Here is a 20,168-nt window from a genome sequence, read left to right on the forward strand (position 1 = left end):
AACCTGTGTTTATTATACATTATCCCCCCATAGCCAGTAACCTGTGTTTATTATACATTATCCCCCATAGCCTGTAACCTGTGCTTATTATACATTATCTCCCCCATAGCCAGTAACCTGTGTTTATTATACATTATCCCCCCACAACCAGTAACCTGTGTTTATTATACATTATCCCCCCATAGCCAGTAACCTGTGTTTATTATACATTATCCCCCATAGCCAGTAACCTGTGTTTATTATACATTATCCCCCCATAGCCAGTAACCTGTGTTTATTATACATTATCCCCCATAGCCTTAACCTGTGTTTATTATACATTATCCCCCCATAGCCAGTAACCTGTGTTTATTATACATTATCCCCCATAGTCATTTATCGTTGGACCTAGGCAGCATGATGTCTTAGGCCGGCCCAGAGAGTGAGTGAGTGAGTGAATAATATAATATATATGTTCAGAAACATATTAGTAATATATGTAAATTGGGTTCATGCAAAGAGGGTGAAACAGTATTAAAGAAAAACACACTTATTGCATCAAATTTACAAAGCCAAACTTTTAAAAGCTTTCCTCATTTCTTTCTCGGGATGAGGAATATATCGGTTGTAGACTGAGGATTTCCATCTGCCCAATCTTTTAATAATATGCACTGGAGTGTCAGTGTTGAAGGAGACCGAAGCTGCCCCTATTCTAAATGAAAGACCCGAGACATGGATACAACCCAATCTTAGGAGTAGTGTTCTGATGTAGAAGATGAATTTAGCCGTAGTCAGAGGGATTCAGCAAAAGTAGTGGTGAAATGTGTGTGGCATGACTGAGTGTGGGTAAGTAAGAGTTAAGTATTTTAACTGGGCACTAGTTCTAGGTGGGATAAAGTGGTATAGCGGATGGATGAGTAGTTTGGTTCGTTTTAGAGATTTGTAGAGAAAGTAGATAGTGATCAAGATTTTTAGCGATATCCAATATTTTTAAGGTGGTCTCAAACAAACATAAAATGCTATATAAAATTTGTGGGAATATCGAATAGTCGTGTACGGTAAATCAGAGAGGGCTCAGAATATCGAACCATCGATCGGTAACCTGGATGAAGTAGTGGGTCTATCTGTTTTATTAAATACGCGGTAATATGCTTTTAATGGGATAGGACGTTAGGAAAGGTGTGTGATTGAGATAAGTGGTTGTGGCTGTATTTACCTTGTCCTGGGACCAACCTGGCTCCTAAGCTTGAGCCGTGCGGCCGCATGCGGCTTGATCTCCTCTTCTGACTTAGCCGCGTGCACTGACCACAGTGATCGGTCACTTGGCCCGCCTGGCACTAGGAGCACGGCTCGAGGCACGAGCACGCTCTTAAAGGGGCAGTGGGGACCTAAAGTTGATTCAGGCTCCCATTGGCCCACGTCATTCCAGCACCCCCACACACGAACGTTTTGGGGGCGTAGGCATGACGTGGGCCAATCAAATGTTAAAGGATATTTAAACTTCCCTAGCCCTATCCACTTTGTCCTATCGTGGTTTCTGTGTCAGTACCCTTTAGTGTGTTCCTTGATCTATATTGTTTATTTTGGTATTGACCATGGCTTTGTTCTTGACTCTGAATTTATCTTTAACCCTTTCCTGTCTTGTTTGCCCGTGTGACTGATTACCATCTACCTGACTCTGGCTTGTTCTCTTTTTCGTAGTCTCTCTGTTACCATGACCTCGTCTCGTTTCTGATTACGCTTTATCTCTGTCTGATGTTTAGTCTGGCCATTCTAAGTCCAGGTAATAAGTTATATCCTAGTCTTGTCCCTTGCTATCCTAAACTCTGCGTGTTGGGGTATTACATCATGACATTATGATAGGACCATGGGCCCTGCAGGTTTAGGACAGCAAATGGCCTCATATGAGGCAAGATTTTAAGAACAGGATCACCGTATGGACCAGATTGCCCAGGCCCATCAGACACTTTTGTCCAGAAATGCTTATTTGGCCCCTGAGACACTGGTATGCGTACCATCTCAACCCGTACCTCCCATTCCAGAGGCATCTATCCTGACTAGAGATGTCCCAAATAGTTCGCTGGCGAATAGTTCCTGGCGAACATATCTTGTCAGCGTTCGCCATGGACGGCGAACATATGCAATGTTCGGTCCGCCCCCTATTCGTCATCATTGAGTAAACTTTGACCCTGTACCTCAAAGTCAGCAGACACATTCCAGCCAATCAGCAGCAGACCCTCCCACCTCCTGGACAGCATCAATTTTAGATTAATTCGGAAGCTGCATTCTTAGTGAGAGGAGGGACAGTGTAGCTGCTGATGATTTAATAGGGAAATCGATAGCAAGGCTAGTGTATTCAGTGTCCACTACAGTCCTGAAGGACTCATCTGATCTCTGCTGTAAGGACAGCACCCCAAAAAGAACATCAGTCTGCTTTTTTTTTTCCCTGTGTAATCTAATTGCAGTTGCCTGCCTGCCAGCGTGTGTGTCAGGCTCACAGCGTATACTGTGCCCACTTGCCCAGTGCCACCACTCATATCTGGTGTCACAATAGCTTGCATTTAAAAAAAACTTTTTGACTGTAATATAATAGCAGTCAGTTTCCTTCACACGTGTGCGTTTCAGGGCCTGCCAGGGCACAGTGTCACACCAGTGCAACTCATATCTGGTGTAACAGTAGTGTACATTTAAAAAAAAAAAATACAGGGAGCTTGTTGTCACCTTTCGGGGACCCTTGGTGTTGTACGTGGCTGGGTGGAGGAAGAGACCTTCAATTACATCAGTGAGGATAACGAACGGGACATGGCTAGCTTGGTATCCAACCTTGTACAAATGGGGAGTTTGTGGTTGTGCAAATGGACTGTTTGCGGTTGTTTGCAGTGCGTTAAATGGGGAGTTTGGTCTGCCACTGTGAAGCAGGCGTAACCCTTACACTACCTGATCGATACAACATCATACCTGATGTTTTAAAGCATGTTATTCCAAACAATTTAGGAATGTTAGGTGATTTATGCCCTTTATGGATTAAAACCAGACTCTGCATCAACTATGTAATTTTCCATGGGAGTTTTGCAATGGACCCCCCTCCAGCATGCCACAGTCCAGGTGTTAGTCCCCTTGAACAACTTTTCCATCACTATTGTGGCCAGAAAGAGTCCCTGTGAGTTTTAAAATTCGCCTGCCTATTGAAGTCTATGGCGGATCGCCCGGTTCGCCCGTTCGCGAGCATTTGCGGAAGTTCGCGTTCGCCATTCGCGAACGGAAAATTTTATGTTCGCGACATCACTAATACCACTTCATGTTTACTCAAATTCTTGCACATTTACAGTAAAAACCATATCTCTACAGAGATGTTAATGGTTCAGCCACTAGAAAATACATCTTTTAGAGGAGGGTTAGGCAACCTTCGGCACCCCAGGTATTGTGGACTACACTTCTCATAATGCTTTTATAGCCATAATACTGGCAAAGCTTTAGAGGAGATGTAGTCCAAAACATTTCGATTGCCAAATGTTGCCTACCCTTGTTCAGGAGTAAAGTCCTAAGAAGCTAATGCCTGCACCAGGCATCAACATTTTATCTGAGTTACACACTTGTTGTAGCGGAGCTCCCTGTACCCCAGTTGGGTACCTCCGCCATGGACAGCTTCCTAGCTGGCACCAGGGGAAACAGCCACTCTTCTGCCCCAGTCGCCGTGGCTTTACTGGGGTTCTCCTTGAGCCATTCCATTCTGGAGTCGAATAGGGGACTAGCTCTATTCCCTCCCAGGGACAGGATGACACAGTCCTGGGAGCTCTATACCTTACAAGGACTTTCCCCGCCGAATCCTCCACGAGCCGGAACAACATGCTGAGCCGTGATTAAAGCCCTTTACCCTCATCAACCAGACGACACATAGTTCTGGGAGTCAACTGATTTTAATGGGCCAACTCAACCTTTTATGCACAAACCCCAGCAGGGGGTCTCCATTGCATTCTACACAAGCCCCTCCCAGGAATCTCTGGGCATTAAATCTATAAGCTATAAAAACATAAAAGTTCCCTAAAACATAATAAAAAATATATAATTAACCACACAAATTATACATCCTCAAATAGCCCTGATCTGAGCGCCAAAGTTGTCCAAATAGTACTCAGATACATGCAGTGTAGGGGAAACGCCACTGAGGTATATTTCCGACCTGCCGCTTACGTGGTCTTGTGCCCTAAATAGTTCCAGGGCGTTTGGTGCTTTTTCTGGTCAACTTTCGAGAGCTACTGCGGCCGCAATATGGGTTGTTCTGCCTAGCTCTTAGGTAACATTTGTTCCCCTTAGTCTCAGGCACCTTTCCTCCAAAGAGCGCTCTCCTGACGGATTTCAAAAAGCTTGAAAACCACGAACCAAGTTGTTCGAGAGCTGCATGGTCACCTCATGCCAAAAACAGTTCCATAACATTGGTGGGTAAGTCCCGCTGAGGTGACCAGTCCTCATAGCGAAATTAGACCCATAGCGGTCGCAGCTAGGCACCAATGAGGACTATGTGTGGGTTTGGTTCATGCGAACGGCCGCCAGAGCGCCAGCGTTCAGTTCCATTTGCATGAAGGGAAAGTGCAGAACCAGGGGCACCCAGGGCAAGCTACTAATGGTGGCTGGGCAGGGTAACTTCCTAACGGTGTACCAGAGCTGGACCATAGTCGGTGGGCAGGAGGCCGGCTTCCACACTCCTCCAGGACTCCGTGGCAAACGTACATGGAAAGGAGCGTTTGTCACACTTAAAGTTCTTACAAATGAAGCTACGCACATAAGTTTACATATGGATTTTTGGTTTATTGATAATTGTGTTCATTTCATAAGCCATGCAGGTGATTATTTTAGTTATTCAGAGTTTTCTGATACTTTTATGAAAATGTAGTTGCTTGTTGCATCTAAGAAGTTTTATTTTGTCACTTTCTTATAGTCACAAAATAAATAGCGCCTATACTAATCATAATAGTACAGTTTTATTTCAAATATTTCTTTCTTTCGTTTTATTACTTATTGGATGCTAGCATTCCTAAATGTTTTAAAGGATTTGTGAATCTTCATGTTATTTTTCATAAGTCAAATAAGCTTTATTGTTGCTCCTAATAGGCACTTCAGTACCATTTCAGAACACTGAGCATGAGAGCTACTATATCTCAGCTTAAACTGTGACACTAATGGAAAATGTATATGGTACTTGGTGTATTGAAACTATCGCAGAGCTGCCGGATACATCTTTTACTATTATTATTTTTAAAGTGTTTTGATTTGCAGCGAAGGGATAGTAATACAAAATGAGATAGCAATGTAAATAGCTTGCATTCTTTTTTCCATTTTTACGTATATGAACAAAAAAAAAGAATAAAACAACTTCTAAAGTATCATTCAGATAAACAATTAATACATAATGAAAAGTTCTCTGTCACCAGGAAGGAGACAGCATAGATCAAAAGTAATAACAAAAGAAATAAATTCATACCTCTGAAGAAACACTCCAGATGTGTGAATAGTAACTGGAAATAAAGCTGAATGAAATAATATCAAAAATAGAAAATAAAAGTGCTTATAAATCCTCCAGCAAAAGGTAAAAAAAAAACAATCAATAGGTAAATCACTACAGCTTAATAGCTGTACCTTTGCCCTATCCATAGATCTATTTGTTTTTTTCGAGTAGATCAAAAGTAATACTTATAGTTTTGTGTCCAAAGAGACTTTTCAAATGCATTTAATTACATTTAAAAAAAAAAATGGAAAAAAACAACAATGGGAAAGGGTAAAAAAGATAAAAATGAAAAAAATGGGGTAAACAATTTCTCCATCCACAAACAATTAAGCATACGTGGGAATACAGGACGTTACCTGTGAGACAGGACCACTTAATGTGAAATATTATTTTACTAGATTGTAAACTTGTTTGAGCAGGGTCCTCATCAAGTTATTGTTCTGGTAAAATTTAGTAATGATCTTATTCATTGTTAAATGTATTTCTTTAAAGTATTGTAAAGCACTGTAGAATAATTTGGCGCTATATAAATGCCAATAATAATAAAGCACCAACATTATCAGCAATTTTGTACAGAGTAAAAATAAAACATATGTTATTTGGAGAAAAACATTTAAGCAAATAAAAGAATAGATGACAGCGACAGATGAAAGTGACGGATGACATAAACACCACACATTAGCCGTCAGCACTACCAACATTCCAGGAAGCAGCAGTTCCAAAGCACCAACAAAGGCTTAAGTACAAACAAAATGTTACCATGTGAGAAGGTGCTAATAAAAGAATTGTAACACTCTGGAAAGAAGAATGCTGGAGATTATTTCATTTCTTCTGATGGCAGATCACAGGACTCTGCACTGCTTTAAAGGAAGTAAGGAATAATTATTATACAAAAACAAATAAAACAAAATCAGTATGTGCAGAACAGAACACATCTTGCTGGGAGACTAAATTATACAGTATTTTCTTAAACACATAATAGAAAAATAAAAATAGGGTTAAAGCACATAGCGATAGGGCAAGTTATGCAAGGTGATACCGGAATGGACTGCTACAGAGAGAACATTCCATCTCTGGTTAAAGATCTTTTAATAATTATCCAATATTTATGTATGAAACAATATTAACACAATATACAGTACTAAGACCAGGAACGCATGCATAGCCAATAGACTGTATACATGAACCATGTTCTATGGTTTACATGAAAACACATACTTAAGTAAATTTTATATCTCTTTATGGTACGTGTTGGTGTCTGTGTACAGCTCTGCATTCATATGGTTTTATGTCAATAGTTTCAAATGACATATTATATAGAACTCATATCACCCAAAAACTAACAAATACATTTTTACAGAGTACACAATGGTTATAAACACATAAGGGGAAATATATCAAAGCAAAGCCAGTATTATTCTGGGTGCCAAGTGCTAAATATTGGTTTCTTGGTGATTGCTCCTTACATAGCACTTTGCCCAAAATAGTACCTGTTTTTTGCCATGATATATCCCTCCAATAGTGCTGCAAATTGTGTTAGTTCTTTTTGTTTGCCACTTGCTAGGAAATGATCCATCTATGTGTTCAAGGGATATTTTCAAACAACACATTCAAGTGGTGCCTTTATGCGGGGGAGTCATGGATCGTTAAGAGATAAAATGATTCCCTGAATGCAAGATTTCAGATCAATAACACATTTTAAAGAGAAGAAATTGCACTCAATTTGTTATAACGCCAAACTCCATAATGCTACAATAAACTTAAAGTTACAAAATACAGAACCATTTTTTTTAATATAAGATTCCCTCCAAGCTCCTATCACAGCTATTGTGTAGCCACAAAGGCTAGGCAAACTAATTTACACACCACCAACTTTGTAATAGGATGAATAAAGCTGCAAGGCAATGTAAATAATTTGATAAAGTACAAAGAGAGTGACACCCTGTCATAGCATTGGCACTGCGAATTGATTCAGCGTCGCTTACCATCCCCTGAGGTTCACGTATCCTTGTGCAATAATGTTTACCTTTCACTAGAACAAAGACATAATAGAGGATTCAGACTGGGGAGATTAGGAATGTCAGCTGGATTAGCTAATGAATTATATTCTTGACTAAGCATTGACAAAATGCATAAGACAAACGGCTGTTCTCTGAGCCATAAATATATCATTTGTCTCTCCTGTTTCATAAATAAACCATGCGGTATATTGCTAAACATGACTCTGTGTATATTTTGTGTTCTAGGGAGAACGAGGGCAAATTGGTCCCCCGGGAATTTCTGGGCTACCGGTGAGTGTTTTTGGCAGCTGTAAATTTAATAATGGCCAATGTTGTAGCTGTGTATATGTTACAACTTTATAGTACAATTTATATGAAAACCAAAGCACACAACATGTTCACATTTTCTTTTTTCTGAATATATTTTGTATGTATAGTGATTTTAAAATGAGGCATATTTGTGAATAAAATCTCGGTCCAGAGCATTAAATAATAAATTGGAAAGAACAATTTTCGGTTTGAATACACAAAATAACATACAATTGTTATACCAGTAAATGTCACTTTTGGAAAAAAACACTTTAATGTTAAGACAGTTGTTAAGAAGGCAGCATTGCTATATTGAGATACTGAAATACAGGCAACAATCTTTTTAATAACCAATAAAACATAATTTTGTTGATAGCTGCTTTAATCAAAAGTCATAAAAGTGGACCTTTCACATAATAGATCTTGGTTTTCATTCGTGCATGGTCAGTAAACTGGAATAATAATTTGAAGCAATTTCACGCAATATTTTATAATTCATGATGTAGGACTGTATAGTTATTTTAGTAATGGTTCAGTAACCTCATTATCTCATTGTTTTTCAGCAAAAATACACAAAATAAAGTCTGCATTACACTGTTCACAAGAAACTAACTATCCATTTACTAAGAATGAGAAACCATTAAAAGGAACACTCCAAGAAAATGATGTTATTATTTTACATATTAGTACATGTACTTTTTCTGCACGTTTTCTTTGGTGTTTTTTGAATGAACTCTCATAAATATAAGTGATTTATATGTCTGTAGTGTTCCTTTAATTAAAATGTTTATACAAAAATAAATGTAGTTTAGGGGGACATTCTAGGAACTAGGACCACTACCGCTTCAGCAACAGGCATCAGTCTAGTCAGTAGAACCACTGCAGCCTCAGCACTGTAAATACTGCATTTTCTACATTGCTGCCTAATGCCACCTCTACGGACTGTCACTTAGACAGCCACTAGAGGGACTTCCTGGATACAGCCATACAAAGATTGCAGGACCATCGTTAAATGTCTCCACACTCTGCACGGAGACGTCAACTGCTGCTCAGTATGGATGATCTCAGCCAGCGAGGCTGGAGAGACCACACCAAGACGAGCACTCCAGGGGAAGTAACATAAGTAAAATAGTTTATTTTGTTTAACCCCTTAAGGACCAAACTTCTGGAATAAAAGGGAATCATGACATGTCACACATGTCATGTGTCCTTAAGGGGTTAATAAAGGGGAGCCTAATAATCTAAATGGTTATAGTAACACTCTAGAGTTAGAAATACATGTTTGTAACACTAGAGTGAGGCTTTAAGATATTTAAAATAATCTATTATCAAAGCAACATTTATCATAATTAAATTGTGTGACCTCATAAAAAAGGGAATATGTTATGCTGCACTATGATACATGAATTATGTCTTTCTATAATAAACATGTTTACCGTATGAGATTGAGAATGAATTTACATAACACAAGTTGCTGTATGGAGTTCCTTGAAGGCAGGAGATCACGGTGACTCCGGTCCGTGCAATAGCTATGCCTGTCACCTTCATGTTGCCAAGGAACTGTCTTTACCAGTTGTACATTCAGCATTCTACAATCTGCAGCAACATGAAATGACTAAATAGTATAACTTCTGTATCTATCCAGTAACAGCCTCAAGAGGCTGTCCCATAGGACCTCTGTGACACCTTTTCACAGCACAGCTATGAAATAATTGACAGCTGATACGTAGTTGCCAGGGAATACGGTGTTCAGCTGTTAATTGGGTAATGCTGGACCACCTCACAATGAGTAAATTATGTCCCTGATTGTCCCCCAGACTGACCAGTTGGACTTAATCGAAGCCAATCACAGAAATGACCTTCTTTAACTATAATATAGTAAATGTCCATTTAAATTAAAAACTACATAATTTCATTTGTAATGCTTGGATTTTTTTTAACTGTGCTTACTGTGATTGGCTCCAATGGCAATCAATCATCTTGGGCGTCAATCTACTGAACTACTAAGGCTTAGAGGTAGGGTTAGCTTTAGGGATAGCATAGGATTAAGGTTTCAATTAAGGTTAGAGTCATAACCTCAAAGACCGCTCCATACCACATATAGACCCTGTCGTAAAGGGGTTACTATGCTTATAATAGAAAGTTATAATTCATGTATCATAGTGCAGTGTTACATATTCACTCTTTTATGAGGTCACACAATTTAATTATTATTAAATATGATTTGTCCAAATCAAATTGCCTTTAATCTACACCTGACCAAATTGATGCACTTATTCACTTAATTAGCTTCCTCAGGTAAATCCCAGATGGATTGATTCATTCTCACATGGATTTAAAAGAATTTGATGTGGTTGAAATACATTTTTGCACACGTCTAACAGAAAATAATAGATAGTACAGGGGGGGATTAAACACTATTACTATTTCCCTGTTAATTATGTTTGAAAAGTATGTATTTGCTATACATTTAATATAAATTTAAGAGAAAATGGAGCATCTCGTAATAAAAAAGGTTAACGCAAGTTAAAGGTGATTTTCAGTGTTTTATTTAATGGTGTTATTCTAGAAAAGTAGAAGTTGTTTTTTAAAAAGGAGGTAAAAAAAAAAGGTAGATAATAAATAAAACAATTAAAAAGATGTTTGTGTCCACTCTGGGGGAACCATATAATGGGGTTTTGTACCAGAGAGTGGGCAGTTGGTGGAGGTAGTATGTAACAACCAGAGGTCCCATATAAGTGAATGTAGTAAGATATGATCATTGGCCATGTGAAGCAGTTACTCAATATTTTCAAGAGATTCTCAATATCAATTCTTTGCAAGTTGCTGTTTTAGGTTATTTCCAGTGGAAAATGTTTAAAACTGAGCAAACAAAACAAGTATTTTTTTCTGCAATTTAGATTGGGTGAGCCTGTACATACTGTACTTTTATAGTCTGATGGGGGGTTTTGAAGCATGGGTCCTGTGCCAACTTATTTGCCAGCAGGCCACAAGATCTACACAGATCACATTGCAGAGATAGATAGATAGATAGATAGACAGACAGACAGACAGACAGACAGATAGGTAGGTAGATAGGTAGATAGGTAGATAAATAGAAAAATAGATAGATAGATAGATGGATGATGGGTCGATCGATAGATAGATAGATGGGTGATAGGTTGATCAATAGATAGATAGATAGATAGATAGATAGATAGATTAATGTAAAATTATCTATTTTAAAATTATATTTTGTATTTATTTATCTTGCTGTCATGTTATTATTATTGTTGTTAGAATATCCCTTTTTTGTTTTTTTTAAAAAAGAGCATCTTGCATTTTAGAGTAAAAGTCCGTAAATAACCACTGCAGGTTGATGACAGGCCATTCCAAATCCATTTGCTGCAATACTTGTGACAATCCATGTTGAAATGACATTCAGTCTGTGTCGTTGCTTGGAATTGTTTCTGCTGTTTATCCAATTTATCTGATGACACTAGATTGAATAAAGCATGTTTGAAGAATCAGTGGAAGGAGCTCTTGGGTTCTTTGCTCCTGACAAGCTTTGAAGAGGCAATTGCAGGACATCTAACAATATCTTCTGGTGTAGTTTGACAACAAAGACTTAAAAGTGGACTCAAAATTTTACATAGTGTATACTTATTATGTAGTCTGTTTGTGCTGCTCTTGGGCACTTTCTTCAAAAAAACAAAACAATGAATAGCAAATGTGAAGTCTTTGGCCAAGGAAACAGACGTTGGCCGTCTACTCTGTCTTTTGATCTTAACCACAGATTGTCTCTCCAAATCAAACTCATAAAACTGTATTCGGTTTGGATTTTGTCATTCTACTTACTGAAATTTAAAAAAAAATGTAATCATAAGAGTCATCTCATCATATACTGCAACAGAAATTACACTACGTTGGTTTGGCTGGTTGTGTTCAAGATGATGAATGAGGGTAATCTGGTTGATACTTATCAGTGGCATGGTAGTATTCACCTGAGACCCGGATGCTGTCTGAGAATCAACTCTTGCAGAAGGACGAAGCCTTATCAACATGGCCCATATAGCATGTGAAGTGTTAATACATGGTCACAGGAGCAAATGAGATAGAGGACTGGAAAAAATCAGAAATTAAAAAAATATAAATGGTTAGGCTTTCATATTAGAGCAGGGCAATTAGGAGTCCTTTATTTTTAAATACAATAAAATATAATGGTACACTGGAGTTTGGAAATTAGTTCCTTATTCTAGCATGATATTTCATTTAGTTTGTTTAAAAATGTTTAGGATATTCCTATTAACTCTTTGTTATGTTTTTTTTTTCAGTGTGAGTTATCCCTTTTTAACCAGAAACATTTTCTGCTGCTTTAAGTGCACTGCACCCTCTTTTATGCAGACTCCAAGATCAATCTTTAGACAATGCAATAAAAACACATGGACCATTGTAATTTATTTTGGTTAACAAGACAGCTTTGTTGAAACACACTCCAATATGCAATGCGTGTTATGTAGCATAACGCAATTTGTTTTAAAATATCTTCTTTCTTTTTAACAGGGGAGAAACGGAGCTTCGGGTTCACCAGGAATCCCAGGTGAACCAGTAAGTATGCATATTAAATTTGCTTTGCCACAGAACATTCTAGAGAATTGAGAAGACAGGCATTTCAAAGCTCACAGAACTGTCACCGCTGATCTCAATTTGGTAGCTGTGCTTCCCTGAGGTACAAAGCATAGGTGATTTGAGACCGGTGCATCCCAAGAAAATAGAGACATATTTCTTACAGTATTACTGAGGAGGCCCAAGGGAGCTCAGCCATATGCTTACGCTTGTGCTGCATCTTAATAGACTCAGTCTATACAATTAACATTGTGAGGGAATAAATAGATATTTATTACTGCAATTCAGAAAACACAAAGTTTACTTTAAGTGCTGTGTCTTAATTGACCCCTTTCCTGTCAGGTAAGTCAAAGACTCAATTTTCGCCATGTAAAATGCATTTTGTAAGCATTAAGTAGAACATTTAAAAATGCATTGCCCCCGGTCATACAAACTATAATGTGGTTATTCAGAATAAAGCATAATTATATACTTATTCACCACGTGTTAGCAGTTTAGCTAATGAAAATATTTGAATGAGTTTTTAGACTGCTGTCTGTGTAACTTTTTGTTGCAGTTACCATGGTATTGATTTATTTAACCCATGGCTATAAAAGGGGTTTATTCACTTAGCAGTATGTTGGAGTGATTTGCTGCTCCCCTTGTATAATTTAGAACAAAAAGACATTTTTTTTACAACTTTTTTCCCAGTTTTTACAAGTCAAATGTCATTTTAAAACAATTTACTGTTTAGTAATTAAATGTTTAATATTTTAACATAAAGACACGGAAGAGTTTACTGTTTTGTTCCTAATGTTTAATGGATTGGAGGTGTCACAATAGTAAAACATCCCCTCCCCCCAAATACTGGTACTTACTTTGAATTGTGAATCTATAAATAAAGAATTATAAAAAAAAAAAAAAAAAAAAAAACACATTCAATGATATTCTCTACAGCAAGTAGTAGGCTTTTTAAGGTCTTTGGGCCCGGCATCTGATGCACTTGTCATTGTTCAGTCAACAAGTATTATATTCCTTATTTAGTTAATGTCATGAATGTAGGCCTCCAAATAAAATATTGCAGGAATAAAAGGAATGTTATTTTCACAACAGTTACTTGTTTGTCACTGTCTTTGGTAAAACACAAGTCTGACATATTCGTGTCAAAGAAGGCCATCCAAAAACCTGCAGGATAATGTCATTTGCACAGCAGTGACATCTTGGCTTATTTTGTTAAGAGAGGCAAATGTGCAATAACATATCAAAGTACTGCATGTATCGAACCAGGAAAACAAAATAGTTTATAATGCTTTTTGTGCCGGAGTGGATCCATGCTGTTAGCTTAGGAGATTGATTAATGCCGTGGAGGACTTATATGCAGACTGCTTTTCCCACGACTCTCAGCAAAATGTTTGGCTGGCTGCGGGTTATGGGAAATGCTGTAATATTACACAACTGCTAATATCCCCTCAATGTTAGGGAGTGTAAGATGCTGTGTGCATCATTTGTAGGCAGTAAATGTATTTCACAATACATATAATGAATGTATACCTATCTGGAAATAGCCTCGACATCCACATGACCAGTTAGGTTCACTTTAGATGAGATAGCATTTTATGAAAATGATTGTTACATTTTACAGATGTATTGTTACAGGTATATTTTTGCGGGCATCACAGTTCAAATTATCTTCTCATTTCAAAATGATTGAACAAGTTCTTTACATGCGATATAAATTCAGACAGATAGATGGAATATAATAAACTGTAAACATAGCTAAAATTTTATTTATATAAATTGTATTTGCCTGATGTGGTAATGAAACTTTTGAATCAGATGAGTCAGCTATATATATATATATATATATATTTGCATTACTCACTTGTATGGAATGAATAGCGTAGTGAGCAGTACCGACAAACACTCTTTTATGTTTATTTATTTCTGTTGCTAATATACACTACTAAAATGCAGTCATATTGATATACCAGTATATATTGATTGTCTAGTGTTTACAGTGAAAAACATGTGTCTTATATTAAGGGAAAGCAGCTAGCTTAACTTGTACTGTGAATCGACTTAATTGCGTATTGTGACAAAATAAGTTTTTACATTTACAGTTATTCACCAAAGTTAGAATTCAAGTAAATTCAGAGTGAATTTCAGATTTAAGGCCAGAGTAATCTAATTGAAATCATAGCTGTCTTACAGGATTTTTCCAGTTCAGCTATTTTGACCTTAAATTTGAAATTCCCTTTGTATTCTCACTTTAGTAACTAGCCATGTTAGGGTACAGAGGAAATTTAAAGAGACACTCTACAACCAGGAATCAAGTAGAACTGTGCTACGGTAAAAGCTCAAACAGTTTTTGATTGTTACCTAAATCTTTGGGGCCTTCGGCCTTCTGTCCTTCCAGGCTTCTCCATATCAGTAGAGCAGAGGTTATTAATCTGTTTGAACAATATGAATTTTGTACAACTGTTGACATCATTCACTGTCTATGAGCATCATCAGAGAGACCCAGATATCAATAGATGAATGTATCTCCCAAGTACCAGCAGTGATTCAGTCCTTGATGACTACAGACAGATCATAACGATAAGTGATAGTGATAAGTGACATTTTTAATCATGTACCAGAACATCTATAGTAAGAGAGAAATATTAATTTGTGATAATGTGGGCTTAAATCCAAAGGTTGAGGAGCCCTATATTCATTCAAGTTACAAGATCAACATAATAAACAGACTGAATTGGTTTGTCTCTCTGCAGTAAAACTTCTGCTGTTTGTGATCACATCATAGTTCATCATTCATCTTACTGACAGAATGAATAGTTTCACCCATGCTTTGAGATATCTTCACTATACAGAGAGCAACTTTGCAACAAACTGATTTGGTACAGTGGTTTGTAATATCGTCAATAGAAATAATCCAGCATTGAAACTCTGTGTGAGGGTAACCTCTGCTACTTCAATGGTTGAAGCACATTTTATCAGAATGTGAATATATTATATTTCCATTACATTTATTCTCTTCCATATAAGTGTGATTTGTGTTTTATTCTGATATTAAAAAATCATGTAACGAAGGTATACATTAACACACTATATGTTTTATTATAGGGCGAAAGAGGTCCAGTAGGAGATATTGGCTTTCCTGGACCTGAAGGGCCTCCTGGACCCCCAGTGAGTATTAAGACATTTAATTTATTATTATTTTTAATTTTTTTTCCAGAACACTTTTAGTTAGCCTCCATGGGATGGTTGTGGATTAACTGGTACAAAGCCTATGACATCAGATCCGTTATTCATTTAACATGTGGTTTAATAGATTTGCCATTGGATTGCCCAATCAATTATATGGGAACAATTAAACTAGTGGTTTTATTAGGCATCCTCATCATCATATAGACGATCTTGTAAGAACAAAATATATCCTTGCAGAAATAGGTTTAAAGTCTGTAATCATGTATATAGCTGATACTTTTATTAGGTGCATAACTCATACCAAAGGCAATTAAAAGCATCTGGCTAATATGCATGCAAACTATGAGCAAACCATGTGAATAACTGCCTGATAGTATATTACCTATATAATATAAATTGGAAATCATTACATTTATCTTTAAATATGAGACATAGATAAGAATATTCCTCAATGTGATTTCTTGTGAAACCTTGGTCAGACACTCTTTTAGCTTGAAAACAGAAAGACCAGACAAATAAGGCATTTAAAAAAAAAAAAAAACATTTTTTTTTTTATTAAATGCTTTAAAAAAAAATCAAGTTTGCTTCTGTAAGTGAAAAATACCACTATACTATTAAAATACAATATCATTATTAAATGGTAATAGTTTAAAATCTCTCCCCCATTGCTATAGTATTTTTTAGAAACTTGATCTCATAAGCACAAATGTATTTCTGGATTTTTTTTTTGTTTTGTTTTATTTGTTTTTTTTTACATCATTATTTTTACATAAATATCACAATTTACTCCCTGGCAGACTTGTTACATAATGGACAAATTATTACATTGAGTGGGTTTTACTGTATCAAATCGTAGCATTTAGAATTCTTACAAACAATGGTAAATCTAAATGTAGGTAATCTCCTGGAGCCGACAGCAATTACTGCTAAAGGTATGCTTCCTGATTTTAAATGTACTCCTAAAAACAAACAAATAAATACATAAAAAAAAAACAACTTAACCGATAGTGAACACATCCTTTATCAAAAGCTGAGAATTTTTCCTGGGCACATTGACCTGTTTTACAATGCTTACTCCTGCAACATAGTTCAGCATTAATGGTTATTAATTTGTTGTTTTTCTTTAGGGTATTCGGTCTTACCAATTCTAGCAGCATGCTGATAAGCAATTATAAACATTCAGAGATTTTTTAAGTGTTTTCTGCATTAAATCATGCTTCAACATTTGGAATGTAAATGACTTAAACCATACCACTCTACTTTGTACAGAAGGAAGTCAGAATTTTTATGGCAAAAATGCAATATCCATGCTCCAACAAGATTGACTTACGTTACATAAAAAAACCTCAAAGTAGATTTGCCTCCATCCTTCCGCCACTTTACTGGCCTTAATAGTTCCGTTTCTTTCTACCTTTCTCTGATTTTGCAATACCAAGATAAAGAACTAATCTAGTATGGTGAGGGATCATGTGACTAATTAGTATGCATCTCTCTCATTGCTGCTAAGTGTCATATCTTGTAACTAATGTCTATATTGCCTTACTATTTATACAGAAAGAGTGAAAACATAAAGGCCACCAATCTATTTCTGACTTGTGTTATATATGTGTGTTTCTATGTGCTTACGCCCCAAATGATCTTTACTTTTGTACAGTTCCATTAAAAAAGATAATGTTTGACACTCTGATCTCTTGAAGAGTTGAAGCTGTCTGTATGTTTACATATAATAAAGGTGCTATGGTGTTGTCTTGGTAGTTTTAGTAAATGGGTATTTCATTGCAGATCTATAATCATATCAGCAAAAATGCACAAATCTACAGCTTAAATTACCATCATTATACAAAGAAAATGTACATTTTTATTTTCTGGAAGTGGCTCGCGTCTTGAAAAACAGGTCACATAATAAATAACACAAGCTAGTATTCTGTCAGTTGTGTGAACATAAGGTCTGCGTGTATGCGTACAGAACTGTGTCACTGTGAACACATCGCCCACCCACATACTGTACGCAAAAACATTTTCAAAAGATCTACTTTACTCAAAAACACTCAGTCTGAGTCATGCTGTGAGAATAAACAATATTACTTGGACTGCTTAAATCCACATATAGAAAACTTACATTCGTGACTGAATTCTTAACTTCTTGAAAGACGTTTGGATTTTTGTATAGAGCCCACAAATAAAAGAGATCACAAAACATTTGCCGAAAAACACACACAAAAAGGATTTTTTGCACCTAACTCTTGGTGACAAACAGTTACACATCAGTAGAAAAAAAGAGTGCTATATTTTGTAACACACACTGCTAGTTAACTGAACTGCCTCTTAAATTGCTACTTCCTGCAGGCCAATAGTCCCAAAGAAGAACAAAATGGCTGGGTTTCTTAATGCAAGCACATCTCCCGGCCTCTTCACAGAGCAGAATTTCTTCACATCAGCACAAATAGCTCAGTCATTTTGACAGATTTACTTCTGCTAATGAAAGAACCACCTGTGTTTTTGTAAGCAAATTCTGGAAACCAGCTCTGTTGGATGGGCTTAAGGATTGAGAGACCAAGAGCTAATGTATTACAACACAGCTATTTTCTGATGTTTTGGCCCCGTGCATCACATTCTTTGTATTACACAGCAGTCACTCCTCAGGCAATTTACTAGCTGTGGGTGTTTTACAGGTAGCAACAATCAGCTCAATAAGACACTTTGCACACCTGCAGTACACCCCACGGTTGTCTACCTTCCAGTTAGAGAAAACATATCAAAAATCATCCATAGATATATTTTTTTAAAATATATTTTATGCTGCATAAAATCTACAAATATTTTTTTTATGCTGGTGTTAAAATAACACCAAATATGTTTTTTTTTTTATTTATTTATTTTACTTATCTGGTTTAGCATATTATTTTATATATAACACTTGTATGGCTAATCAAAATACATAACCGGAATTTAAATTAATTTGTATCATATATTCCTCAAAGGCATACAGTAAACAGCAAATTACTTAGCTTAATGAAGCTGTTCTTCTGTGACTCACACAGTCAACATGACATATAAAAAACATGGTTTACTTTTCAATCAGATTCCACAGCACAGTGTGTTTACTTTAGAAGTTGTTATCTCTTCTCTGCAAGGTTCCTGCCATCTCTAGCAGACTATTAACAGAGCAGGAGATAAGACATTTTAATTAATCACACTGTGCAATAAAGAAAGAAAAAAAAGATCTTTCTTTACAGTATGTGTGCAGAGAGGCTGTGTTAGTCATAACTAAGGGAAGTGTCTGTGGCTTTGGCTGAAGAAACAAAGTAATTTAACTCCTAAATTGCAGTGAGATTGCAGGGGTGTGATCTATCCACCAAACCACATTATTAAGCTGAAGTTGTTGTGGTGGTTAGAGTGTCCTTTTAATTATTTTTACTGTAGCAAGGTTGTAGTTTATTATTTTTGTTTCTACCTAACATATATCCCTTTTTTGTGATTTTATTTTGTAATCTTATCTGAATACTCTTTATAATACACTCATTCTTCATTTGATGCCCGCCATTCTGTTGGAACAGCGTTGGATTTGATTCATTACCTATCATTCTGGTCGGTCTATGAGGGTCATTTATTTTCTTGTTAAAGCAAACAAGTGAAATCGCCAGATTGCATGCTGCAGTTATAGACATAGTATGAAAAACATTATTCTGTGGAGCAGGGATCAATATCACATTTCAATTAGGCAACACAAAGCAACACACTCTACCAGCTGAGAAACAGGTGCACAAATTGCACAAAATACTACAGAGGGCAAAATGTGTGTTTTTCTTTTGATCAGTCATACCCAGTGATACTGCAGCAGCGCTGTGATAAATTGTTCCCTTATTGTTCTTAAACACGACGTGTAATATAGGTTTTGAGACATTACATTCATTTACATGGGCTTGTTCTTGACCAGCAAATCCTATTGACGAGGAAAGTGAGCATCCTTGAATAGACGTCTGGCCTGTATCCCAGCTATTTCCTTTTCATCTGTGTTTGATCCCATCTGACATACTGTCAGCTGCAAACATTGTTGCATCACCTATTTCCTATTTACTCTTAGTGAGCACGGATTATTGGACTGGGAATACACAGAGAAAATCTCAATAAAAGGCATCACATAAAAGTGGCCATCCGAATCAGGCAGTCTGATTTAATGTGATGATGACTACAGGGAACACTGTACAAGCTGACCACGCTAGAGCTAAAAACAGTGTTCTCAATATTTGTCGGATTAAAATTTAGGACTAAGAACAAGTGAAATATTATGTATTTTTCTTGCCTCAGTTGCAAGGATGAAGTGTAGATTAACCCCTTAAGGACACATGACATGTGTGACATGTCATGATTCCCTTTTATTTCAGAAGTTTGGTCCTTAATGGGTTAAATAATGTGTTTTTTTCAAGAGCCAGTTATTTTTCATGTAGCTCCATTACATAGCGAGACAGGGTGAGAAATAGCAGAAATAAGGAAGTAATATGCACAATCAGTCAGGGGATTAAGTAAATGAGGAGAATTGGCAAAGGAACTACAAATAAGGACAAAAAAAAGTCAAGATTGAAAAA

The 20,168-nt window shown here is 36.7% G+C and overlaps 1 protein-coding gene across 1 annotated transcript in view; it reads left to right on the plus strand.

The window, feature by feature from the left end:
• LOC134586240 (collagen alpha-1(XIX) chain-like) overlaps nucleotides 1-20,168 on the plus strand; it is a 209,227-nt gene that overhangs the window by 100,596 nt on the left and 88,463 nt on the right. The window contains exons 22-24 of the mRNA XM_063441733.1: nucleotides 7,729-7,773; nucleotides 12,334-12,378; nucleotides 15,499-15,561. Coding sequence (XP_063297803.1) covers nucleotides 7,729-7,773; nucleotides 12,334-12,378; nucleotides 15,499-15,561 — 153 coding nt within the window. The remainder of the gene's footprint in view (nucleotides 1-7,728; nucleotides 7,774-12,333; nucleotides 12,379-15,498; nucleotides 15,562-20,168) is intronic.

The sequence above is a fragment of the Pelobates fuscus genome, chromosome 2 (genome assembly GCF_036172605.1).
Source record: "Pelobates fuscus isolate aPelFus1 chromosome 2, aPelFus1.pri, whole genome shotgun sequence".
Taxonomy (NCBI): Eukaryota; Metazoa; Chordata; class Amphibia; order Anura; family Pelobatidae; genus Pelobates; species Pelobates fuscus.